Source organism: Stegostoma tigrinum, chromosome 1, assembly GCF_030684315.1.
Source record: "Stegostoma tigrinum isolate sSteTig4 chromosome 1, sSteTig4.hap1, whole genome shotgun sequence".
Lineage (NCBI taxonomy): Eukaryota > Metazoa > Chordata > Chondrichthyes > Orectolobiformes > Stegostomatidae > Stegostoma > Stegostoma tigrinum.
Window position 1 is genome coordinate 97,148,113 of NC_081354.1, and position 24,195 is coordinate 97,172,307.

At 45.7% G+C, this 24,195-nt stretch overlaps 1 protein-coding gene across 4 annotated transcripts in view; it reads left to right on the forward strand.

The window, feature by feature from the left end:
* The window catches only part of tbc1d1 (TBC1 (tre-2/USP6, BUB2, cdc16) domain family, member 1), a 260,206-nt gene that overhangs the window by 96,236 nt on the left and 139,775 nt on the right, over positions 1-24,195 (forward strand). For all 4 annotated transcript variants that reach the window (XM_048535085.2, XM_048535091.2, XM_048535100.2 and 1 more), the window contains exon 2: positions 13,806-14,318. In XM_048535085.2, the coding sequence (XP_048391042.1) occupies positions 13,806-14,318 (513 nt within the window). The remainder of the gene's footprint in view (positions 1-13,805; positions 14,319-24,195) is intronic.

A 24,195-nucleotide genomic window follows, 5' to 3' on the forward strand; every position in this document is an offset into this window, starting at 1 on the left:
CAGGTTTGAATCATTTCTGAAGGAGGGTCTAGGCCCACAATGTCAGCAATCCTGCTCCTCTGCAGCTTCGCCTGCTGTGTTCGTCCAGCGTTACGCCTTGTTATCTCTTGGTACATTGAACCTTGGTTGTAGAGAGTGACTTCAGGAGGCTTTTGAAATTAGAGAGAAATGTTTGTTTTCAAGCGGTTAAAGTTTAAATAAAGAATTTGAAGAAGTCTGATACAGACGTCATTTAGTTCTTGCAAAGAGCTCATGTGCAGCACTTTTTTTAAAGTGATAGCTATCGTGAACCTGTTCTGAAAAACACAAGTATACTTTTTTAAATCTTGAATTATTGGCAAAAGTGGAGGTTGGAATACAGAAACCTGAGGCATTCTGGAGTACGTCATCATGTAACCAACAAAATTGCCTATTTGAAAAAACCAAGCCAATAGACAACAGTGTAGTTTTTAAAGCTCGTTGTATCTCATAATTACAGTTATCTAAGCTTTTAATATAACAAAGAGGAGAGATAAGTGTATAATGGTGCTAATTACTGTCAACTTGTAGCTATGTTCCATTAAATTGCTGAATTGTCAAAATAAGCCCTGACTGTTGAAAAGCAGTCACTAAATCAGAACTTGAACAAAAAATATAGCCAGGAAGCTGGTTGCTGAGCCAGAAAGGAAAGATTTAAATGGATTAATGGACAGCCTCACTAACAAATTAGACTTTAGAAAGGTTATTGTTACAGTGATGAGGGAAATAGGAAAGGAGGAAATGTAAACAGAGTCAGAGAGGGAACTCCAGACCATCAGTCTGAGGTTGCTGAAGTTTCTGACGTAAGTAGAAACAAGAGAAAGTGTGATACATGGAAAATTGGAAGCAAATGAAAGGAGGGGTTGGAAGGCAATATAGTGGAAGGAAACTGCTAAAGGTTAACAAATGCAATTGTAAATGACAATTATTTTAAATTTGCTTTAAAGAACAGAGTTCGTGTCAGCCTGCAATAGTGAACATGTAAGTGGCTGGGAACAGATATTGTTGACTGTGTTTTGGGCACATGGGTGGTTAGTGGAGCACCGGAGCAAGGTGGGCTCGATGGTGTAGGGTAGTTTAAAATCTAAGGTGACGATCATTGTTTCAGTGAAAGAAGTGATGTTTATGTTGGGGAAAAAGCTCATTAGAGTCTTGAAGTAAACAATCTTGAATAGAGTTTGCTTTTAATATAATGAGGGAGTAGTAACATTTTAAAGTTTTAATTGTCAAGTATAGCCTTATTTTGGCATACCTATAAAACTAGTTGCACAAAAATCCTGATTGGCTCAGATAATTTAGTTAGATTAGTTGTAATTTCTTTTTTAAAAAAAACTGAAGTATGTGAACCAAACAACACACTCCTTGCATTTTCTTGGCAGATTGAATCTTCCTATCGTGGGAAAGAAACTAAACCATCAATCAAAATCACTGAAATTTTTCAGACCTTAAAGTTAACTGCTCGGGAGGAGGTGACAGTAAAGAAAGAGAATGTAGCCTCAGCATTGAGTGAAGAATGATCATTGTAGAAGTGCTACATGTGATTTTGTCAGTTTAATCTTAACTTCTACTTGTGAACTCCAACAGTAGCTGAGGTAGTTGATTCAGTCAATAGCTAAGCCTTGCAGAATTTGAATCTGAGATAACAAGGTGTAGAGCTGGATGAATACAGCATATCAAGCAGCATCAGAGGAGCAGGAAAGCTGACGTTTTGGGCCTGGACCCCTGAAGAAGGGTCTAGGCCCAAAACGTCAGCTTTCCTGCTCCTCTGCTGCTTGACCTGCTGTGTTCATCCAGCTCTGCACCTTGTTATCTCAGATTCTCCAGCATCTGCAGTTCCTACTATCTCAAAGAATTTGAAAATGGATGCTTTTCTTGATCTATGCAGAGTGGCCTCTTCTGAGCTGGTAGCTGAGGAGCAGGCCATAATATCTCGGGTCTGGAAGAAAAGAAGTCTGCACGATTCTCATTTCTGCCACTGTATCTGCTAGAATTGCTTTTAAAGGCCGTCATCTGTAGATGAACATCAATGTGCAACTGCTGTATTTGCTGTTGATGTTTGCGCATGAAAACAACAGCAACTTCACAAAGTTAGTGGAGGATACTCCTCGAATTGTTGCTGTCCTTATGGACAGTGCAGAGGTGTTCCGCACAAGATCACCCAGTCTGTATATGGTCACCCTCGTGTAAAGGATATTGCATTGTGAGCAGCACACACAGTAGACTGGATTGAACAAAGTACAAGTAAAGCACTGCTTCACCAGGATGATGTGTTTGGGGCCATTGGGGAATGAGGAGGGAGGAGCGAAAAGAGAAGCGTTACATGTAGTTGGGGAGTTAGCGGTGTTTTGGTAATGTCACTGGGCGAGTAGTGCAGAAACCCAGGCTAATATTTGCGGACTTGAGCTTCCATTGCATCACAGCAGATGGTGAAACTTGAATTCGATAAAAAGCTGTTCTAATAATAACCACGCAACAATTGTCAATTGCCATTTAAAAACTCAGGTGATTCACTAAAGACCCTTTTTAGGGAAGGGTATTTGCCACCCTCACCTGGTCAGATCTGTGTGTGACTCCAGACCCAATGTGGTTGATTCTTAACAGCCCAGGAAAGGGATGGAGAATAAATGCTGACCCATGTCAGCAAAGGTCACATCCCATAAACAATTTTTTTTGAAAAAAATCCAATCTTTTAATTGCATTTGTTTGGACCAAATGTTCACAGTACTAACCAATTTGAAGGTGTTGACAAACATTATGCCAAACAATAATCTTAAATAGGTACTCACAAATATGAAATCTCTGAATTAGTAATTTCAATTTTTAATTGTTGTAATTGGGATTTCAATTAATTTAATGTTTTTAGATATTTTATCTCATTTAGTTGCCATCATTATCCTTCCAAGGGACTTCTCAGCAGACCTTGAATGCTATTCTCATTTGTGTCATTTTATTACATATGATTTTATTGATTCTCCGTTCTTAAAGTGTAGCTTTATCTCCCTCTATCAGAGCTTTCATTGTGAGATGATGAGATAACTGAAGAATCATTACCATTCATTTTCAGATTGAGTCTTGATGTTTTCCTTTGTCCAGAGCTAACTGGATACTGTCCGTTCACCTCAAAGACCTTTTTGGGTATGCTTTAGCTAGATGCCTGTGCAATGCAGGAGTTCAAATGTTTCTGGAAATATGATCATTTGCTTGCTTTGAACATTTTGAGTCCAGTTTTTAAAAGAACCAGAATTAAAACAAATGTAGAATGCTGTGTTTCAGGGGGCATTTCTCTTTACACTATTGAGCCATGAAACATCCTGCAACATAAGGGTGGGGAGGAATGCTCTTCAAAAACAAATTGCCTTGCTTCTTCTGAAGCAACATGGAAGTTATCTCTCATACTGAAAATGTGCTGCTACAATTCAGACATGCAAACTATTTATGCAATTTCCTGCTGTCTGCTCTCAAATGTTCTCCGTTGCTTGACTGTAATAGGGATCTCTTTGTACACTGCTTCCGTCACACTAGCGTCCATATTCAGCTACACAATTGACACGACTCCATTAACTTGTCCTTTCTATCAAATTAACATACATTTTCTAGTGGCAATATGCTATCTTCCCTCTGTTTTCAAACTTTTGCTGGATTCCTTCCATGACACTGTAGCTCGCTGCCCTTCCTGGCATGTTTCTAATACATGTGCAAGAAATGCAATACATGCCTTTTGACCACATCTCTCCTCACCGTCCACAATCCCAATCACTCCTTCCAGGTAAAATGATCCTTGACTTGTACGATATTTCAATCTTCTTTGTCGTATTGTTAGGACTGGTTAGACTAGATAGTAAGAGTAATATCAAAATAACACTTGAAGAATCACTTTGAGGTGAGTCTCTTTGCGTTTGCCTATCATGATACCCATCAGGTAACTAATGAGGACAATATTTGAAGAAAGTGATGTACTCTATTCACTGCTGGCTTCCTGCCTATTGAGGAAACCAAACAGAGAATCGTTAACCATTTTCTGGAACGCATTTCTATATTTCACTAGTGTACCATTGATCTTCCAGTCTCCTACCAGGACCTTATCCATGACAGTACCCTTCCAAACCACCCCCCCAACCTCTCCTCAACCTCTGACAGTGTTCTCATGAAGCTCAACCTGTGTTGAAGGAAATTCACCTCATTTTTCTTCAGTCTTGCAGCCTTGGTGCACAGTTTAACAAATTCAAGACATTTGTTAGACCTCAGCTGGAGTGTTGTCTACAATTGTATATGCCACATTATAGGAAAGATGCGAATGCATTGGAGAGAGTGCAGAAGCCATCTACAATAATGAGGAATGTCAGTCATGAGAATAGATTAGAGAAGTTGGGATTGTTTTCCTTGGGGGAAACAATCCCATGTTGAGAAGAAATCTGGTTGAAGTTCTAAAAATCATGAGTGGGCCAGAAAGAGTAGATAGAGAACAAGTTCCCATTTGTAAAAGAAAAAGGAACAAAAGTGCGGAGATTGAAAGTGATGTTCAAATAAAGCAAGCATGCTGTGAGGAAAAACACCTTTTCACACAGCGAGTAGTTAGGGTACAGAGTACATTGTTTGGAAATGTGATGGTGGGTTCAGTTAAGATGTTAAAGAAAGCGTTAGAAGATCATTTGGATAGAAATAATGTGCAAGGATATGGGGAAATGGTAGGAGATTGGCACTAGATAAATAGGACTAGTGAAGTTATGATGGGCTGAATGGCCATCTATATTGAAACAATTCTGTGAAATTCTCATCATAATTTCTGCTGCCATTTACCTGCTGTTTCCATGTTAGCCTTTATTGTAGATCTATTTTATTATTTATTTACTTGTCCCATTTTTGTTGCTCTTTGCCTGGCATCTTTTGACTCCTTTCTCTTTTTTTGTCCTTTTAATATCTCTCACCTTACACCCAGTCACAGGCCTTCTGTTTTGTGTTTGCACCTTTTCCACTGACTCCCTCACTCCCCTGTACTTACCTAAAAACCTGCCAGTTCTGATCAAAGCACATTGACCTGAAGCACGAGGCAGAATCGGGTGGGTGGGTTTTGGGTGGGGACATTGCCACTTTCTTGCCTCCACTCTGGTCAAGGCTAGATTCTGTGGGTGGCCTTCCTAACGTGAATAGCAAAAGCCTTTTCCTCGGGTAGGGGAGTTCATAATTCATGAGTAGCAAAGGTTTAGAGGGATATGGACCAAACACACACAAATGGGGCACGTTTAGTTTGGGACACGTGGTCAGCATGAACGAGTTTGTGTGCGGTTTTAGGCCCCATATCTCAGGAAGGATGTACTGGCCCTGGAACGGGTTCAGAGGAGGTTCATGGGAATGGTCCCAGGAATGAAAAGCTTAACATATGAGGAACGTTTGAAGAACCTAGGTCTGTACTCTGAGTTCAGACGGATGAGGGGGGATCTAATTGAAACTTGCAAAATACTGAATGGCCTGGACACAGTGGATGTTAGGAAGATGTTTCTGTTTGTAGGAGAGACTAGGACCCGAGGACACAGGCTTAGAGTAAAGGGAAGAACTTTTAGAACGGAGAAAAAGGGAGACTTCTTCAGCCAGAGAGTGATAAATCTGAGGAATTCACTGCCACAGAGGGCTGTGGAGGCCAGGTCATTGAGTACATTTAAGACTGAGATTGATAGGTTCTTGATTATCAAGGGGATCAAGGATTACGGGGAGAAAGTGAAAGAATGGGATTGAGGAACTTATTAGCCATGATTTGAATGGCAGAGCAGACTCGATGGGCCAAATGGCCTCCTTTCTCCTCCTAAGCCTTATAGGGTTGGACCGTAGGGTCTGTTTCTGTGCTGTATGACTATTTAAGGATCTCATCCAGCCTCTCTTCATAGCAACCCCCTGGCAGAGGAGGGGGACACTTCCTGTGCAGAGAGCATGACCAGCAAAACCTGTATATTTGTTGACTTCCAGATGAGTGTACTCATTCAAAGACACTTAGTGTCTGCCAGAACTAGGAAGAAGGACCAAACCCTTCCCCAGCAACCTCCAGCCTACAATCCCCTTCCTGCCATCATTCAGCTACTTGTTCCTGGGTCTGAGGCCTCAGGTGGGTGTAGGGAGGCAGCAACCAGTGGCACAGATGAGAACAGAAAAGCTACCAGTCTTCCACTCCTGCACCCTTGATCCAGCCACTAAGCTGCCAAGTGCCTCACTGGCACAAGAGATGATGAGCCTTCTTGAAAAGTGGCAAAGTGAGGCTTTCACCAGTTCTCCAGCAGAGACCTTTGATCCCTCCACACAGCTTCAGCCATTAGCTCTGTTGATCTACACATGCCTCTCCACAGGCAATCTCGGTGATTGGGATGAGTGAGGTCATAGTAACTTCTATCAAAAAGACAAAATGGCTCTATAGATCTGAATGTTTTTGAACGCTAGCTCGTCAAACCAATTATGGCCTGTTTGTGGGGTCATGAGGGCTAATATCACACCAACATTAAATGCCTAAACCTCAAGGCATGAATGACCTGCTATCCAGTGAACCTGTTTAACCAGCAGTGAGGAGTTCCACCGGCCCCTCTCCCCATTCTGGTTGTGTTTGTTCCTGTCTGTAGAGTGTGATGTGTGTTACTTGTTGAAAGAGTGCTGTGCAAAAAGATTTGCTTGAACTGGGTATGTTTAGGTGTGTCACCAATAGACTAATGGGCCTCTTCAGAGATAGGTAACCGTGTTTTCTGAAGTGCATTTTCTCAGTAGAATATTATCAGTGTAAAGTAGTTTACGAGTTTAGAAAAAAAACTGTTGCGGAGTTAGTAGGAACTGCCGATGCTGGAGAATCTGAGATAACAAGGTGTAGAGCTGGATGAACACAGCAGGTCAAGCAGCATCAGAGGCTTTTGACGCATTGCTGCGAGTGTGTTTTTTTTTCTACAGATGGGTCTATACCCAAAACGTCAGCTTTCCTGCTCCCCTGATGCTGCTTGGCTTGCTGTGTTCATCCAGCTCTACACCTTTTGTTGTCTAAAATAAAACTACATTTCTGTTTTTAGCTTGTGTTGAATTGTCAGATTTCATTTCAGACAAATGAAAGGGAAATTGTAATTAGCCTTGATGCCCCTGAATCATTGAGGGAGAAATGTAATAACGAGAACTATGCATCCTAATGACTTTACATTGACACCTCCTAAAAGTGTGTGTGCACATACCCACACGGTGTGTGGATTTTGGCAGCATCAGGCATAGCTGTACTGTCCTCCCCACCAAGCCCAGCTTTGTACATGGAGTCATCCCATGGAATATGATCCCAGCAAGATGCGTGGGGACTTTTGAAAGGTGATATTTCTATTTTGGCAAATAGAAAACTATCAACCTTGTGTGAATCCACTATTTTGTGCTCCGGCCCTGATGTTTTAGTTTTGTTTCCTTTTCTGTCATTTAGAACTATTAGTAAGGGAATGGGATGCTTTGCCTGCAACGGTAGCAGATTCGCCAACTTTAAGTACATTTAAGTCGTCATTGGACAAGCATATGGACATACACGGAATAGTGTAGGTTCGATAGGCTTCAGATTGGTGTGACAGGTCGGCACAACATTGAGGGCCGAAGGGCCTGTACTATGCTGTTATGTTCTATGTTCTATGTACTCCTTGTTCAGTATATGGAACAAGTTTAGTCTTCAGTTCATTTATGACTGCCGTAATTTATCATCTTAAAGTTGGTGTGAGAGGTGATTTGGTACATAAGAATTAAAGACTTTAACAGGGATAGTGGGATCTGCTGATGCTGGAGTCTGAGATAAGTGTGGATCTGATGAATACAGCAGGCCAAGCAGCATCGGAGGAACAGGAAGGCTGACGTTTTGGGTCTGGACCCTTCATCAAGACTTTAACAGGGCTATGATGCACTGTAGTGAGGTATCATTGAAATCATCCAGGCAAAGACACTCTAAGGTGTGTTGCAGTGAAATCCAACAGAGCCCTCAGCTTCTTGAACTAATATCGTTTTCTGTTGGAGAAGTGCTTCTTTCTGGCAATGTGCTGCTGCTGTTTACTTCTTCCTATTTCCGCTGGGTTCTATTTTAATCACCTGGTGGCAGCATCAAAACAGCCAGGTACCAATCTCTTGTGCTAGTCATTCAGTAATGTGTGGAGCTGCATGAACACAGCAGCAACTTAGGAGCACAAAAGGCCCGAAACGTCAGCTTTTGTGCTCCTGAGATGCTGCTTGGCCTGCTATGTTCATCCAGCTTCACACTTTGTTATTCTCCAGCATCTGCAGTTCCCATTATCTCTCATTCAGTAATGTCCTGTCTTGACCGAGGTTATAGGGTGCATCCAGTCCTTTCTAACTCTCCTGTGTAGTGAGATGGCCAATTAACTATGTCTCAGACTGCATCTGGTTTAGACTTGGAAACAATCAGGCAAATTTCTTTGATAACAAAGTGTGAGGCTGGATGAATACAGCAGGCCAAGCAGCATCTCAAGAGCACAAAAGCAGACGTTTCGGGCCTAGACCCTTCACTAGAAAAAGGTTTTTTCTGATGAAGGGTCGAGGCCCGAAACGTCAGCTTTTGTGCACCTGAGATGCTGCTTGGCCTGCTGTGTTCATCCAGCCTCACATTTTGTTATCTTGGATTCTCCAGCATCTGCAGTTCCCATTACCTCTCAGACTCAAGGAGAATGTCAGTGAATGGAACCCGGGTCCCTTGCTGCCATGAAGCAGCAGAGCTAGCTATTGAGCCACTGTGCGTCTGTCGCTAATTGTAAACATTACCTTGGAATTACTTGATTGACTGATCCTTCTTTCGAGTGACCTGTTGAAAACCTGGCCACAAACCCTGTCCTGCATCCTAGGTAGAATTTAGTTGAGCTAATATTTAGAAAACAAAAGCAATTGGCAGTGGGATTTAAATGCAGCAGCTCCTCAGAACAGTCTGTTCCCTGGTAATTACAATGTTTAGGGACTGGTGTGGCTCATGCAGAACGAATTTTGTAACAGTAACAAAGGAAATAATCACAGTCTTAATAAACAACCAAGGCAAATGACTAGTCTTTATGATGTGTACTTGCCTTATTGGATTTTGCTGCTCAGTTTGTATTTTCTGATCATAACACTAATCCACAAACTGCCTACTTCCACTACCACCACCTGCCCCCTCAAACTTACCTTGCCACACACCACCCCCCCCCCTCCCCCCAGTCGCTGCAGAGCTTTGTCTCATTTGTACTTGTATCTACCGAGAAGCTGCCGTAAAATAGAAGCAGCTGCAGAAACACCGATGCACAATCCTTTTCCCTGGTAATGTCTCTTAGGTTTTTTGGGTCTGCTGGCAGAAAACTGACTCTTGTCTCAAGTGCAAAGTTAGATATATTAACATTAAGGTTATTCTGTTTTGCCGAGTTGGAAGCCAAGAGGTTATGAATTGAAATCTGTGTTAGTGAAGAGACTGGACATGTGGAAATTGCAATTTTAAAATACAAAAGCTATTCTTGGAATGTGAATCATAAAAGTCAGGTCGGGTCAGGTCATGTTTATTGCCAAATTCCTTGCTGCCTGGTGAAGCTGGCAGTACCAGCAAGTACTGCTGCACTCCTTGAAGTGAACCTGCCTCTGGAGTGGTGTTGGGTGGGGAAATGCATGATATTATCCATTAATGAACAACAATGAATGGCTACTTCGGAATGATGTGAGACTTGGAGCTGATCATATCCATTCTGCTGCTTCTAACTTTCTGGTGATGGAGAGTGAGATGCTGCAGTAGTAAGCATAGGTGAGCTCCCTCAGTGTGTTCTATAGCTTGCACATGTAATAGATCTCGTGTGCTGGGCCTAGAGGGAGTTATTGCAACAGTTAGGCAGAGCTTATTTCTGCCCTTATTGCTCCAGTACCATATTTGGAATTGACTGGAGAAAGACTGGATTTGTTCTCAAATTTTATGCGTCAGGGTTTTATGGCTGAATATGTCATAGAAAATTTCCTCTTTTCTTCTCACCCACCCCTTTTTTTCTCAGATTTAGTGCCGTTTATAGAGACAAACAGCAGACCAGCCGTTACTGGAACGTTTTGATGTAATTAGAATTGTTAAAGGCTTACAAGTATCTGTGGGATATAGAATACCTTTGTAGAAATTCAAATGTTACCATTCTAGAGGACAATGTGTAGGATAATGTTGGTCAATATATTAGCATGGATGAAGAATTGATAGTGAAAAGGAAGCATAGAATGGAGCCCTCGGTAAAGGACTCCCCTTCATTCCCCTCCGCCCACACATCAATGAATTTCATTCCCATTTGGACGTTAAACACTTTTTCCACTACCTCTGCCTCTGCGCCTACTTCTTTAACCGTGAGTCTAACCCACCCTCTACAGACCCTTTCTCCCACCTCAACACACCCCCTCCTCCTGGACACCACCCCAGGGTCTCCTGTCCTCCCTTGACCTCTTCGTCTCCAACTGCTGTCACAACATCAATCACCTCAACCTCGCCACCCCCCTCACTTACTCCAACCTCTTCCGCCACAACGTGCAGCCCTCCGCTCCCTCTGCTCCAACCCTGACCTTACCATCAAACCTGCAGATGTGGGGGGTGAGGGTGGATGCAGCAGTGGTATGGCGCACTGACCTTTACATCGCCGAGGCCAGGCGCCAACTCTCTGACACCTCCTACTACCGACCCCTCGATTATGACCCCACCCCTGACCACCAAACCATCATCTCCCAGACCATCCACAACCTCATCACCTAAGGTGGCTTCTTGTCCCCAGCCTCCAACCTCATCATTCCCCAACCCTTCACTGCCTATTTCTGTCTCCTTCCCAGAATTCATAAACCTGACTGCCCTGGCCGATCCGTTGTCTCTGCCTGCTCCTGCCCCACCGAACTTATCTCTACTTATCTTGACTGTTTTCTCCCTCCAGTTGTTCAGGAATTTCCCACTTGCACCACCACATTCTCTCGACCGCCTGTAAGACTTCCAATTCCCTGGCCCCGTCTACCTCACTTTTCCCACTACATCCGCCTCTGCGCCTATTTCTTTAACCGTGAGTCTAACCCACCTTCTACAGACGCTTTCTCCCACCTCAACACACCCCCTCCTCCTGGACACCACCCCCAGGGTCTCCTGCCCTGTACGTTTGCATTCCCCACACGGATGGTCTAACCCCTCCGCTTTTCCCTCTCCCGCAGACCCAACCTGCGCGTCTCCTCCCCCCCCGCCCCCCCTCCACCGACACACTCATCCATTTAATCAAACTTATCCTCACTCTTAACTTCTCCTTCAACTCCTCCCACTTCCTACAGACTAAGGGGGTGGCCGTGGGCACCCGCAAGGGCCCAAGCTTTGCCTGTCTCTTCATAGGATACACGGAACAGTCCGTCTTCTGCAGCAAGAATGGCGCTATCCCCCACCTCTTCCTTCACTACATCGATGACTGTACTGGTGCTGCCTCGTGCTCCCACAAGGAACTTGAACAATTCACCAACTTTACTAACATCTTTCACCCCAACCTCAAGTTCACGTGGACCGTATCTGATACCTTTCTCTTTATGCTGGGCCTCTGTTTCCATCTCTGGTGACCACCTCAGAACCGACATCTATTACAAGCCCACTGACTCCCACAGCTACCAAGAATACACCTCCTCCCACCCACCTTCCCACAAGAATGCGATCCCCAATCCCAATTCCTCCACTTCTGCTGCGTCTGCTCCCAAGATGGGCTTTTCCACTCTCTAATATCCCAGATGTCCTCCTCTTATTTCAAGGACCGCAACATGCCCACCTTCGATGGTCAAGAACGCCCTCGACCACATCTCTTGCATTTCCCTTACCTCTGCCCTTACACTCCCTCTATGCAATAACAACAAAGACAGAATCCCCCTTATGCTCTCATATGACCCCACTAACCTCCGTATTCAACGTATCATTCTCCACCACTTCCGCCACCTGCAATCTGAGCCCACTACGAAGGATATATTTCCCTCTTCATCCCTGTCTGCCTTCCGTGGGACTGCTTTCTCTACGACTCCCTTGTCTGCTCCACGCTCCACACTCCACACTAGCCCCACCGCCCCCAGCACCTTGACCTGCAACCGCAGGAAGTGCTACACCTGCCCCTACCCTCCTTCCCCACCTCCATCTAAGGAACTGAAAAAACTTTCCACATAACATAGAGGGTCACCTGCACATCTGTCAATGTGGCCTACTGTATCCACTGCTCCTGATGTGGCCTCCTCTACATCAGTGAGACCAAGCGGGGGCTTGGAGACCACTTTGTATAGCATCTGTGCTCTATATTCGACAAACGACAACACCTTCCAGTCACGAACCACTTCAACACCCCCTCCCCCTCCCACTCCTTGGGTGACGTGTCCATCCTGGGCCTCATCCTGTGTCACAATGATCCCACCAGGAAATTGGAGGAACAGCACCTCACAGTCCACCACGGGAGCCGACAACCCAATGGTCTCGATGTGGACTTTACCAGTTTCAAAATCTCCCCACTTGCCCACCTCATCACTTAACCACCCCTCCCTCACATCTCCACTTCCTTAATCTGACACAACCTGTCCATCTCCTCTCCCACTATCCACTCCTCCCACCTCACTGACCACACCTTCCTTTCCCAGCCCCAACCCCCCCCCTTTATTTATTTTGGAGGACCCTTCCGCCAACCCCTCTGCCACCTCCACACACCCCCCCCCCCCCCCAAACCCACTGCCCACCTCCACTTCTGAAGAAAGGTCAATCTACCCTGTTCCTGCGCTGCCTGGCGTGCTGTGCTCCTCCAGCTTCACACTGTGTTATCTCTCCAGCACTGGCAGTGCTTACTGTCAGAGAATGGAGATGAATGGGGCCTCTTCAAATTTTCAGGCTGAGGCTGTGGAGCGGTTCAGCTATTTATAATTATTTTCAAGACATGGATGAAGAGACAATGAGGTAAATAATGGATCGTAAGGCTGCAGGTGGAGTATAATGAGGGGATATGAGAGGCTATTTACTTCTGTAGAAGGAATGGTGAGTCTCCCAGAGAAAAATATTTTTAGCTGGAAGGTGTAAACAAAGTTAAAAGTAAGGATTGCAGACAGTTTAATTTAGATAAATGTGAGGTGCAGCATTTTGGAGAGGAAAATCAGGGCAGGACTTACACACTTCATTGCTGAACAAAGAGACCTTGGAGTGCTGCTTCATAGTTCCTTGGGTGGGGCGGGGGGGTAGTCCAAAACTGGAAGGCGTAAGGTTAAGGTGACAGGGAAGTTTAAAAGGGAGAAAAGGGGCAACCATTTCATGCAGAAGGTAATTCGTGTATGAAATGAGCTGCCACAGGAAGTGGATTGCAACATTTTAAAAGGCAGCTGGATGGGTAAATGAACCTGAAGGGTTTGAAGGGATATGGGCCAAATGCTGGCAAATAGGACTAGATTTATTTAGGATATCTGGTTGACATGGACAAGTTAGACTGAAGGGTCAGTTTCCGTGCTATACAGGTCTGTGACTCTAAATCATGAAATTAAACGTAGCTGAGTAGAGAATCGTGATGATAGACACTATGGAGGGCATTGCTCAAGGAAACGACAGAGTCCTCTGGAGCCATTTTGGGCAGGGACAGAATTGCAAAGAGTTCTAAGAAGTGGAGTGGAAATAAAATGATTAAGGCCAGTGGATACAAATTTTTAGAATATTTAACAGAGACAAGTACAGGATTTTAAATGCCGCATCTCTGGTTGGTTATAGATATGGAACTTCCAGTGATTTTATTTGTTTTCAGTCAGCAGCAATTCTAAATGCTTCTCTCTTGGCTCCTCAGGTTCCTGAGATCATCAACACTATCCGTCAAGCTGGGAAGACTGTCCGGCAGGAAGAGACTCAGATCCGTGCACACGATGATGATTCTTTTGCTCAGAAATACGAGGTCCTATTTGTCGGGAAGGTGACAGTGGCGCACAAGAAAGCTCCTCCAGCTCTAATCGACGAATGTATCGAGAAGTTCAATCACGTCAGGAAACACAACACCGAGTGCAGGAAAGGAGAAACGGAGCAGAAGCGAACTGAAAAACCACGAGCTGAGCATTCACGCTTCTTTACTTCCAAACTTCCAACACCCTTAGTGCAAAAGAGGAACAAATCTGCTCCCAAACTGACCATTCAAGATGAACTTCCAGTCACACACCCCCAGAACTGTTTAGAGAAAAGTGAGTCACTTGACTTGAACAGCAGTGCAAAGAGTGGGGGCTTACTCGAAGCCAGGAAGCGTGCTGTCAGCGCACCAAATATTGTGCAACCTACTAATGTGAAGGCAAATAGGACCATGCTGTTCACGGTAAGGTCACATTGATTTGATCAGTGCTGTTGTAACTTTTCACCTTTTAAACTGCAGTGAAACCTGTAATTTTTGCATACCTACGGACCTGGCGTCAGACACACATTTTCAGGCATCCTTAGTTTCAAGCTGATCTTTGTGTAAACTGAATCAACCCAATAGCCCAGAATTAGTTGGATCTCTGCATTGTTCTTCTGGCTTTTTTTTTGGCCATTACCTGAGATCATGACTAATTTTGGTAAGCTCCCACATCTGTATTGTTGTTTTTTGGTGTCCTAAAAATCATGGCCATCAGACTTCCTTTATGTTGAAGATGGAATGCCCTGACTCCAGAATTCATTAACCCTGGCGTTCTGCTCCAGGCATTGTGACTGTTATCAGGCTGGAGTGCTAGTAGTTGCCAGGAACACTGGGGGAGCCAGGAACAGAGCAGGGATTTAGTGATTAGGGTCCTCCACATCTCTGACAAGCATGCCCACTGTTGTGTGGCAACTGGTCATGTTTGAGGTGTTTGATTGGAGATCATTGGCAGCTCAGCAGTATCAGATGTACAATTTAGGCTCTCATATTTAAGAAACTGTATGTTTGTGTTGTACTTCAATGAAACTTCACTTGATTGGTTCCTTGGCTAAGGGGCTGCATCAATGGAGTCTGTATTTTCTGGAGTTTAGAAGATTGAGAAATTATGGCATTGAAACAAAAAATGAGATGTTGAAGGGTAAACCCTGTGAACTTGGTTTTTCACTGGCTGAAGAGCCAAGAACGTGGGGATGGTTTCAAGATAAAGGGCCAGTCATTTAGAACTTGAGTCAAGAAGGTTGTAAACATTTGGAGTTTTGGACCCCAGTGGATTGTGAATACTTCATTATTGGGTATATTCAAGGCTGTGATAGACAGACAGGTTTTTGTGCTTCTCTCAATGAATCAAGGGGTATAGAGATGAGCAAGAAGGTGGAGCTGAAGTAGAAGGTCAGCCATTCACATATTGGTTGGCTGAGCAGGCTTGAGAAGCTGTATATTCATTCCTGTTTCCACTACTTATTTTTCTTATGGTCACTTCCCAACTTTGTTTCAGTGGACATCTCGTTAGTCAGTTTCATATTATCAGAGAAAACTGTTTATTTCTGAGTGAGAGCCCTGGAGTCATTTGACCCCAGTGTGCTGTCTCTCTTGCTATGGATAATGGGTAAAGAACTATTAGTCAGGTGTAAAACCATTTTATCACCTGTTGCTTCTTTGTAGTTTTATGTTATGTTGTGAATGGATTAGATGTGGTAAAGACTCTATATAGTTCATAAATTGCTAATGTCTGTGATTTTGAGGTTTAGTTTGCATCTACTGTCAAAATGAATTTAAACAAAATAAAGCCAAAAATCTCCAAGTTTAAAATAACGCCAAATTTTTAAAAGGATTTAACACAATGTCCAGGTTAATTGAATGGAAAAGGTGTTGGATACGGATGAGTTATTTGACAGGAATAAACTTTACGATTCCAATGATGCTGAACAAGTCTAGAAAGTGGAGGAAGCAGAAAATGAAATGGTTAATGGTACGTGGTACAGAAGAAAACAGGAATAAAGTGGAAAACTTGAAGGACTAAAACTGTTAGAAAAATGGATAGCATTCAATGCAGGGAAGCAGTAAACAGCTACAGAAATAAGATATGCGAAGATAACCAGGAGAAAAATGATGTGAAGAGGGTGGATATTTGATTGACACTAATGGATTGGAGGAATACTGTGAGGACATGTGGAAACTGGAATTCAGGATCTGGTGCGAGAACACCAGTTTGAAGCAAGTGGTGATCCAACATAATAGATGAAAATTATTCGAGAGATTTAGAATTGAAGAATGTTAAGAATCTGTAATAAAAGTATAGGTTTTAACTTAGATTTTTAAATATCTACCAGCCAGTGGAGAGGGTCATAGAACATAGAAAAGTACATCACAGTACAGGCCCTTCAGCCCACGATGTTGTGCCGTGAAATAATCCTAATCCAAAAATAGAATAACCTAACCTACATTCCCCTCAATTCACTGCTGTCCATGTGCATGCCCAGCAGTCGCTTAAATGTCACGAATGACTCTGCTTCCACGACTTCCACTGGCAAACTATTCCATGCGCTCACAACTCTCTGGGTGAAGAACCTCCCTCTGACGTCTCTGCTATACCTTCCTCCTAACACCTGAAAGCTATGACCCCCTTGTGGCAGTCAGTCCTGCCCTGGGGAAAGGTCTCTGGCTATCGACTCTATCCATGCCTCTCATTACCTTGTACACCTCGATCAGGTCACCTCTCTTCCTCCTTCTCTCCAGAGAGAAAAGTCCGAGCTCAGTCAACCTCTCCTTGTAAGACAAGCCCTCCACTCCAAGCAGCATCCTGGTAAACCTCCTTTGCACCCTCTCCAAAGTCTGCACATCTTTCCTATAATAGAGCGACCAGAACTGGACGCAGTATTCCAAGTGTGGTCTCACCAGGGTTTTGTAGAGCTGCAGCATTACCTAGCGGCTCTTAAACTCTATGCCCCTGTTAATGGAAGCCAAAACACCATATGCTTTATTAACAACCTTATCCACTTGGGTGGATGGTCATGATAGTCATGGTTGTAATTATCAACTTTGTCAATCCTCTTTTTGTTTCTCTTTCTGGCGATAGGATGTAGGAGCAGAATTAGGCCATTTAATCCATCATGTCCAAAAAGTAGAGAGCATAGGCTTAAGGTGAGCGCGGAAAGATTTAAAAGGCAAGTGAGGGGCAACATTTTCACAAAGAGGGTGGTGCGTGTATGGAATGAGCTGCCAGAGGAAGTGGTAGAGACATGCTCAATGACAACATTTAAAAGGCATTTGGACAGGTATGTGAATAGGAAATGTTTAGAGGGATATGGACCAAATAGGACAAGTCAACTTTGGAAAACCTGGTTGGCCAGGACGAGTTGGAGCGAAGGGTCCTGTTTCCGTGCTGTAGGTCTGAGTTTACTTTGCCATTCACTGAGATCCTGGTTTATCTGCTAATCCTTAACTCTACATTCCTGCCTTTTCCCCATAAACTCTTGATTCTCTTACTGATTAAAAATCTAACCAACTCAGCCTTGAAAATACTTAATACGCCTGGAATATTGTGTTCAGTTCTGGTTGCCTCGTTATGGGAAGGATGTGAAAGCTTTAGAGAGGGTGCAGAGGCGATTTACCAGGATGCTGCCTTGACTGGAGGGCAGGTCTATGTGCTTTCCCAATCCTAAACTTGAAAGCTAGCCTTTTATTGATTCATGTGTAAGGAGCCCCAACTCTCTGCAGCTTTCTGCATTCTTTTCTCAATTTAAATGATGCTGAACTCCCCTATTTTTCTGCCACAGTACATACCTTCATATTTAGTGAATTATATTCCACCTACCAAGTTTTTGTCCCCCTCACTAAACCTGTTGATATCTCTTTATAGACTGTGTGTCATCCTCACTAAGACCATACGACCTGCCATCTCATTTCTTTGAGTCACCTGTAAACTTGGCAATATACGTTTACTTCCGTCATGCAAGGCATTAATATTTGCTGGAAATAATTGTGGCCCCATCACTGACTTCGTTGGCACTCCACTAGTTACAGGTTGTCATCCTGAAAATGACTGACTTCTGATAATTACCCAATCCTTTAACTTTACTAGAGATAATGGGAACTGCAGATGCTGGAGATTCCAAGATAATAAAATGTGAGGCTGGATGAACACAGCAGGCCAAGCAGCATCTCAGGAGCACAAAAGCTGACGTTTCGGGCCTAGACCCTTCATCAGAGAGGGGGATGGGGGGAGGGAACTGGAATAAATAGGGAGAGAGGGGGAGGCGGACCGAAGATGGAGAGCAAAGAAGATAGGTGGAGAGGGTGTAGGTGGGGAGGTAGGGAGGGGATAGGTCAGTCCAGGGAAGACGGACAGGTCAAGGAGGTGGGATGAGGTTAGTAGGTAGCTGGGGGTGCGGCTGGGGGTGGGAGGAAGGGATGGGTGAGAGGAAGAACCGGTTAGGGAGGCAGAGACAGGTTGGACTGGTTTTGGGATGCAGTGGGTGGGGGGGAAGAGCTGGGCTGGTTGTGTGGTGCAACTGCACCTCCCAGTCGCAAACCATTTCCACTCCCCCTCCCATTCTCTTGATGACATGTCCATCATGGGCCTCCTGCACTGCCACAATGATGCCACCCGAAGGTTGCAGGAACAGCAACTCATATTCCGCCTTGGAACCCTGCAGCCATATGGTATCAATGTGGACTTCACCAGTTTCAAAATCTCCCCTTCCCCCACTGCATCCCTAAACCAGCCCAGTTCATCCCCTCCCCCCACTGCACCACACAACCAGCCCAGCTCTTCCCCCCCACCCACTGCATCCCAAAACCAGTCCAACCTGTCTCTGCCTCCCTAACCGGTTCTTCCTCTCACCCATCCCTTCCTCCCACCCCCAGCCGCACCCCCAGCTACCTACTAACCTCATCCCACCTCCTTGACCTGTCCGTCTTCCCTGGACTGACCTATCCCCTCCCTACCTCCCCACCTACACCCTCTCCACCTATCTTCTTTGCTCTCCATCTTCGGTCCGCCTCCCCCTCTCTCCCTATTTATTCCAGTTCCCTCCCCCCATCCCCCTCTCTGATGAAGGGTCTAGGCCCGAAACGTCAGCTTTTGTGCTCCTGAGATGCTGCTTGGCCTGCTGTGTTCATCCAGCCTCACATTTTATTACCTTTAACTTTACTAACCTGGTCTGTTATCTTATTAACTAGCCTTAAGTGTGGTACCTTATTCCACATGTTCTTCTTGGTGTTTCTTTGTAGAATACACTGATTCATGGTAAGCAATAATTCCTCCCTTGATAGGAGACCTCCTGCTTCCTTTTTCATTTTTCCTTTTCTAACTGGCTGACATGAGGAAATGCCTGCATGCAAATTAGCCAAGTATCAGCTATTTCTGGGAGAGCCCAGCCCCACAGATGCTTGGCCTCTGCACAAGTGTTATTTGCACGCTGAATTGTGCATGGAAGTGGAATGCAGAAAGCATTTAGAAAATGTAACACTCATTTTGATTCATTTCTTTGGCTGTATTGTGATCTGAGAATTTGGGTTAGAAAGTCCTCAGAAGCTTATTGTTATGATAAACTTCTTAGACTTAAAAACTTGCTCCTCATTATGGACATCTTTGTGAGAGGAATGTAATTTTCCTGTCAGTATCTGATATTGAATAGAGTTTGCCTGTGAGAGGCTTGTATGTATTTCAGCAGAGTAAAGGGCAAAATACCTTTGTGCAAAGCTAACCGAAAATTCATCAGACTGACTGATATAGTCTACAAGAAACAGATGAAACCAAAAGAAAAGAGTATTTTCAAACACCTATATTTAGGTGCTACATTTGTAATGCTAATTGATTCTGTATTCCCCATTTGCACTGAGATTGAAAAGAGTATTTCATTCTGACGTGTGCTTGAAGCACAGCTGCATAAACGGTACAGAACACTTGACTAGTTCATTAACCCAGACCACAACACATTGTATCTTTGTGATATTCTATAATGTTCTCACTGGTGCTTTTTAAAATAAAAAAAACAAATTTTGTTCCTTCCCATTCTCCTGGACTGTGCATCTTTGTGACATCTTGTGCCAATGGCTGACCACCTTCTAAGTTTCTGCTCTTTCTCTCCTTGGATCTTTAAGTTCTGTCACTGGGTGATGACCCAGAAAGCCCTCCCTGTGGATGGGCCTACACCGGATGGACTGCAGTGGTTCCACATGTCACTTCACCACCATCTTCTGAACAACCAGTTAGGATTGGGCAACAGACGGCAGCAACACCCAAATACCTTGAGCAAATTTTAAACAAAAGCACACAAAGATCCTCAAACCCGCAGACAAGGGTGGCGCCGTGGTAGTATGGCGCACTGACCTCCACATCGCCGAAGCCAGACGCCAACTCTCCGACACCACCTCCTACCGCCCCCTCGATCATGACCCCACACCCGAGCACCAAACCATCATCTCCAACACCATTCATGACCTCATCACCTCAGGGGACCTCCCACCCACAGCCTCCAACCTCATTGTTCCCCAACCCCGCACGGCCCGCTTCTATCTCCTTCCCAAAATCCACAAACCTGCCTGCCCTGGTCGACCCATTGTCTCAGCCTGCTCCTGCCCCACCGAACTCCTCTCCACCCATCTGGACTCCATTTTCTCCCCTTTGGTCCAGGAACTCACTACCTACGTCCTTGACACCACCCACTCCCTCCACCTCCTTCAGGACTTCCAATTCCCTGGCCCCCAACACCTCATCTTCACCATGGACGTCCAGTCCCTATACACCTGCATTCCACATTCTTCCTGTCCCGCAGACCCGACCAGTCCCCCTCCACCGACACCCTCATCCGCCTAGCCGAACTCGTCCTCACCCTCAACAACTTCTCTTTTGACTCCTCCACTTCCTACAGACGAAGGGAGTGGCCATGGGCACCTGCATGGGCCCCAGCTATGCCTGCATCTTTGTAGGTTACGTGGAACAGTCCCTCTTCCGCACCTACACAGGCCCCAAACCCTACCTCTTCCTCCGGTACATTGATGACTGTATCGGCGCCGCCTCTTCCACCCCAGAGGAGCTCGAACAGTTCATCCACTTCACCAACACCTTCCACCCCAACCTTCAGTTCACCTGGGCCATCTCCAGCACATACCTCACCTTCCTGGACCTCTCAGTCTCCATCTCAGGCAACCAGCTTGTAACTGATGTCCATTTCAAGCCCACCGACTCCCACAGCTACCTAGTATACACCTCCTCCCACACACCCTCCTGCAAAAATTCCAGCCCCTATTCCCAATTCCTCCGCCTCCGCCGCATCTGCTCCCACGGTAAGACATTCCACTCCCGCACATCCCAGATGTCCAAGTTCTTCAAGGACCGCAACTTTCTCCCCACAGTGATCGAGAACGCCCTTGACTGCGTCTCCCGTATTTCCCGCAACACATCCCTCACACCCCGCCCCCACCACAACCGCCCAAAGAGGATCCCCCTCGTTCTCTCACACCACCCCACCAACCTCCGGATACAACGCATCATCCTCCGACACTTCCGCCATCTACAATCCGACCCCGTCACCCAAGACATTTTTCCATCCCCACCCCTGTCTGCTTTCTGGAGAGACCACTCTCTCCGTGACTCCGTTGTTCACTCCACACTGCCCTCCAACCCCAACACACCCGGCACCTTCCCCTACAACCGCAGGAAATGCTACACTTGCCCCCACACCTCCCTCGCCCCTATCCCAGGCCCCAAGATGACATTCCACATTTAAGCAGAGGTTCACCTGCACATCTGCCAATGTGGTATACTGCATCCACTGTACCCGGTGTGGCTTCCTCTACATTGGGGAAACCAAGCGGAGGCTTGGAGACCGCTTTGCAGAACACCTCCGCTCAGTTCGCAACAAACAACTGCACCTCCCAGTCGCAAACCATTTCCACTCCCCCTCCCATTCTTTAGATGACATGTCCATCATGGGCCTCCTGCAGTGCCACAATGATGCCACCCGAAGGTTGCAGGAACAGCAACTCGTATTCCGCTTGGGAACCCTGCAGCCCAATGGTATCAATGTGGACTTCACCAGTTTCAAAATCTCCCCTTCCCCCACCGCATCCCTACACCAGCCTAGTTCGTCCCCTCCCCCCACTGCACCACACAACCAGCCCAGCTCTTCCCCTCCACCCACTGCATCCCAAAACCAGTCCAACCTGTCTCCGCCTCCCTAACCTGTTCTTCCTCTCACCCATCCCTTCCTCCCACCCCAAGCCGCACCCCCATCTACCTACTAACCTCATCCCACCTTGACCTGTCTGTCTTCCCTGGACTGACCTATCCCCTCCCTACCTCCCCACCTATACTCTCCTCTCCACCTATCTTCTTTACTCTCCATCTTCGGTCCGCCTCCCCCTCTCTCCCTATTTATTCCAGAACCCTCACCCCATCCCCCTCTCTGATGAAGGGTCTAGGCCCGAAACGTCAGCTTTTGTGCTCCTGAGATGCTGCTTGGCCTGCTGTGTTCATCCAGCCTCACATTTTATGATCAAAGATCCTCCACCTTACTTCATGAAGTCTCACAAGAAGTTAACTGGTTTTACATTTATTTTCAGATATATATGCACACAATAACATCAGAGCAGGCTCAGGCACCATTGTGATCTTCCCCCATTGGTAAAAACATACAAACTTACGCGACCATCTGAATCCGTTCAGCCCATCCTACATGTGTGCATTCTCCACAGCCAATTGAGACGAGATGGTCCTTTCTATCTACCTTTCACCAATAAAGATTCATCCCGGCTAAATGCTCGGCCTTAAAATCCTCAGCATGGAAGCAGGCCATTCAACCTATTGAGTCCACACTAACCCTTAGAGCATTGCACCTCTCCCTGTACCCTTGGATTTCCCATGGCTAGCCTACCTCGACTGCCCAACTCGGGACGCTATGGGCAATTTCCTGTGGCCAGTCCACCTAACCTGCACACCTTTTGGACTGTGGGAGGAAACCTACGCAGACACAAGGAGAATGTGTGCAAACTCCACACGCCCAAGGATGATGTCAAACCCTGGTCCCTGTGAGACAGCAGTGCTAACCACTGAATCTTCATGCTGCCCCTTTTGTCGCTGACCCACCCAGCACCTGGCAAATCTTTGGCTTGGTCAGATGCCAGCTGGGAAAGCCAACAGCAAGTTGAGCGTGGGTATGGCCCCCAGCAATCCAGAGCGGGGAGAGCCATAGAAAGCTAGTTGGATAGGGTGAAGGGAGGCCTCAGTGGCAAAGGGCAGGGGGAGGGGTGGGGGAGTCTGATCTTCCTTGAGTGGTAAAGGGGAGGCTGGTCCTCCTCTAGTGGCTGAGCTGGGCAGGACGGAGGTGTTGCAGCTCTACCTGGCCCATCTATAAAAAGCATTTACCAACTCAGCCTGTTGCCCTTCTACGGCCTGGTTTTTCAAACCTCAGGAAACCATTTCGAATACTGTGTCCAGTTTTGGGCCCCACACCTCAGGAAGGACATACTGGCCCTGGAGCGTGTCCAGCGGAGATTCACACGGATGATCCCTGGAATGGTAGGTTTAACGTACGATGAACAGCTGAGGATCCTGGGATTGTATTCATTAGAGTTTAGAAGGTTGAGGGGCGATCTAATAGAAACTTAGAAGATAATGCATGGCTTAGAAAGGGTGGATGCTGGGAAGTTGTTTCCGTTAGGCAGGGAGACTTGGGCCCGTGGGCACAGCCTTAGAATTGGAGGGAGTAATTTTAAAACGGAAATGAGGAGACGTTTCTTCAGCCAGAGAGTGGTGGATTTGTGGAATTCATTGCCACGGAATGCAGTGGAGGTCGGGACGTTGGATGTGTTCAAGGCAGAGATTGATAAATTCTTGACCTTGCAAGGAATTAAGGGCTGCAGGGAGAGTGCAGGAAAGTGGAGTTGAAATGCCCATCAGCCATGATTTAAATGGCGGAGTGACTTGATGGGCCGAATGGCCTTACTTCCACTCCTATGTCTTGCGGTCTTATTAGTCTTATGGAAACCCAAATGGCAATTGTTCATTTTAAATCAGGTGCCCACTTGTGCCTTGAGAGCCTGATTTAAGTATGATGTGGAACTACCGAAACTGAGATTTTTATCTTCGAGCAGAGAGGACTAAGGAGTTTGATAAAGAGAAAAAAGAAACTCTGTCCTGACCTTGGTGTGACTGGAAAAAGAGCACACAGATTCAATATAATCAAGAAAAGGAAGATCATAGAATCTCTGCCGTGTGGAAACAGGCCCTTCAGTCCAATAATTCCACGCCAACCCTCAGAAGAGCATCCCACCCAGACTCTTCCCCCTACCC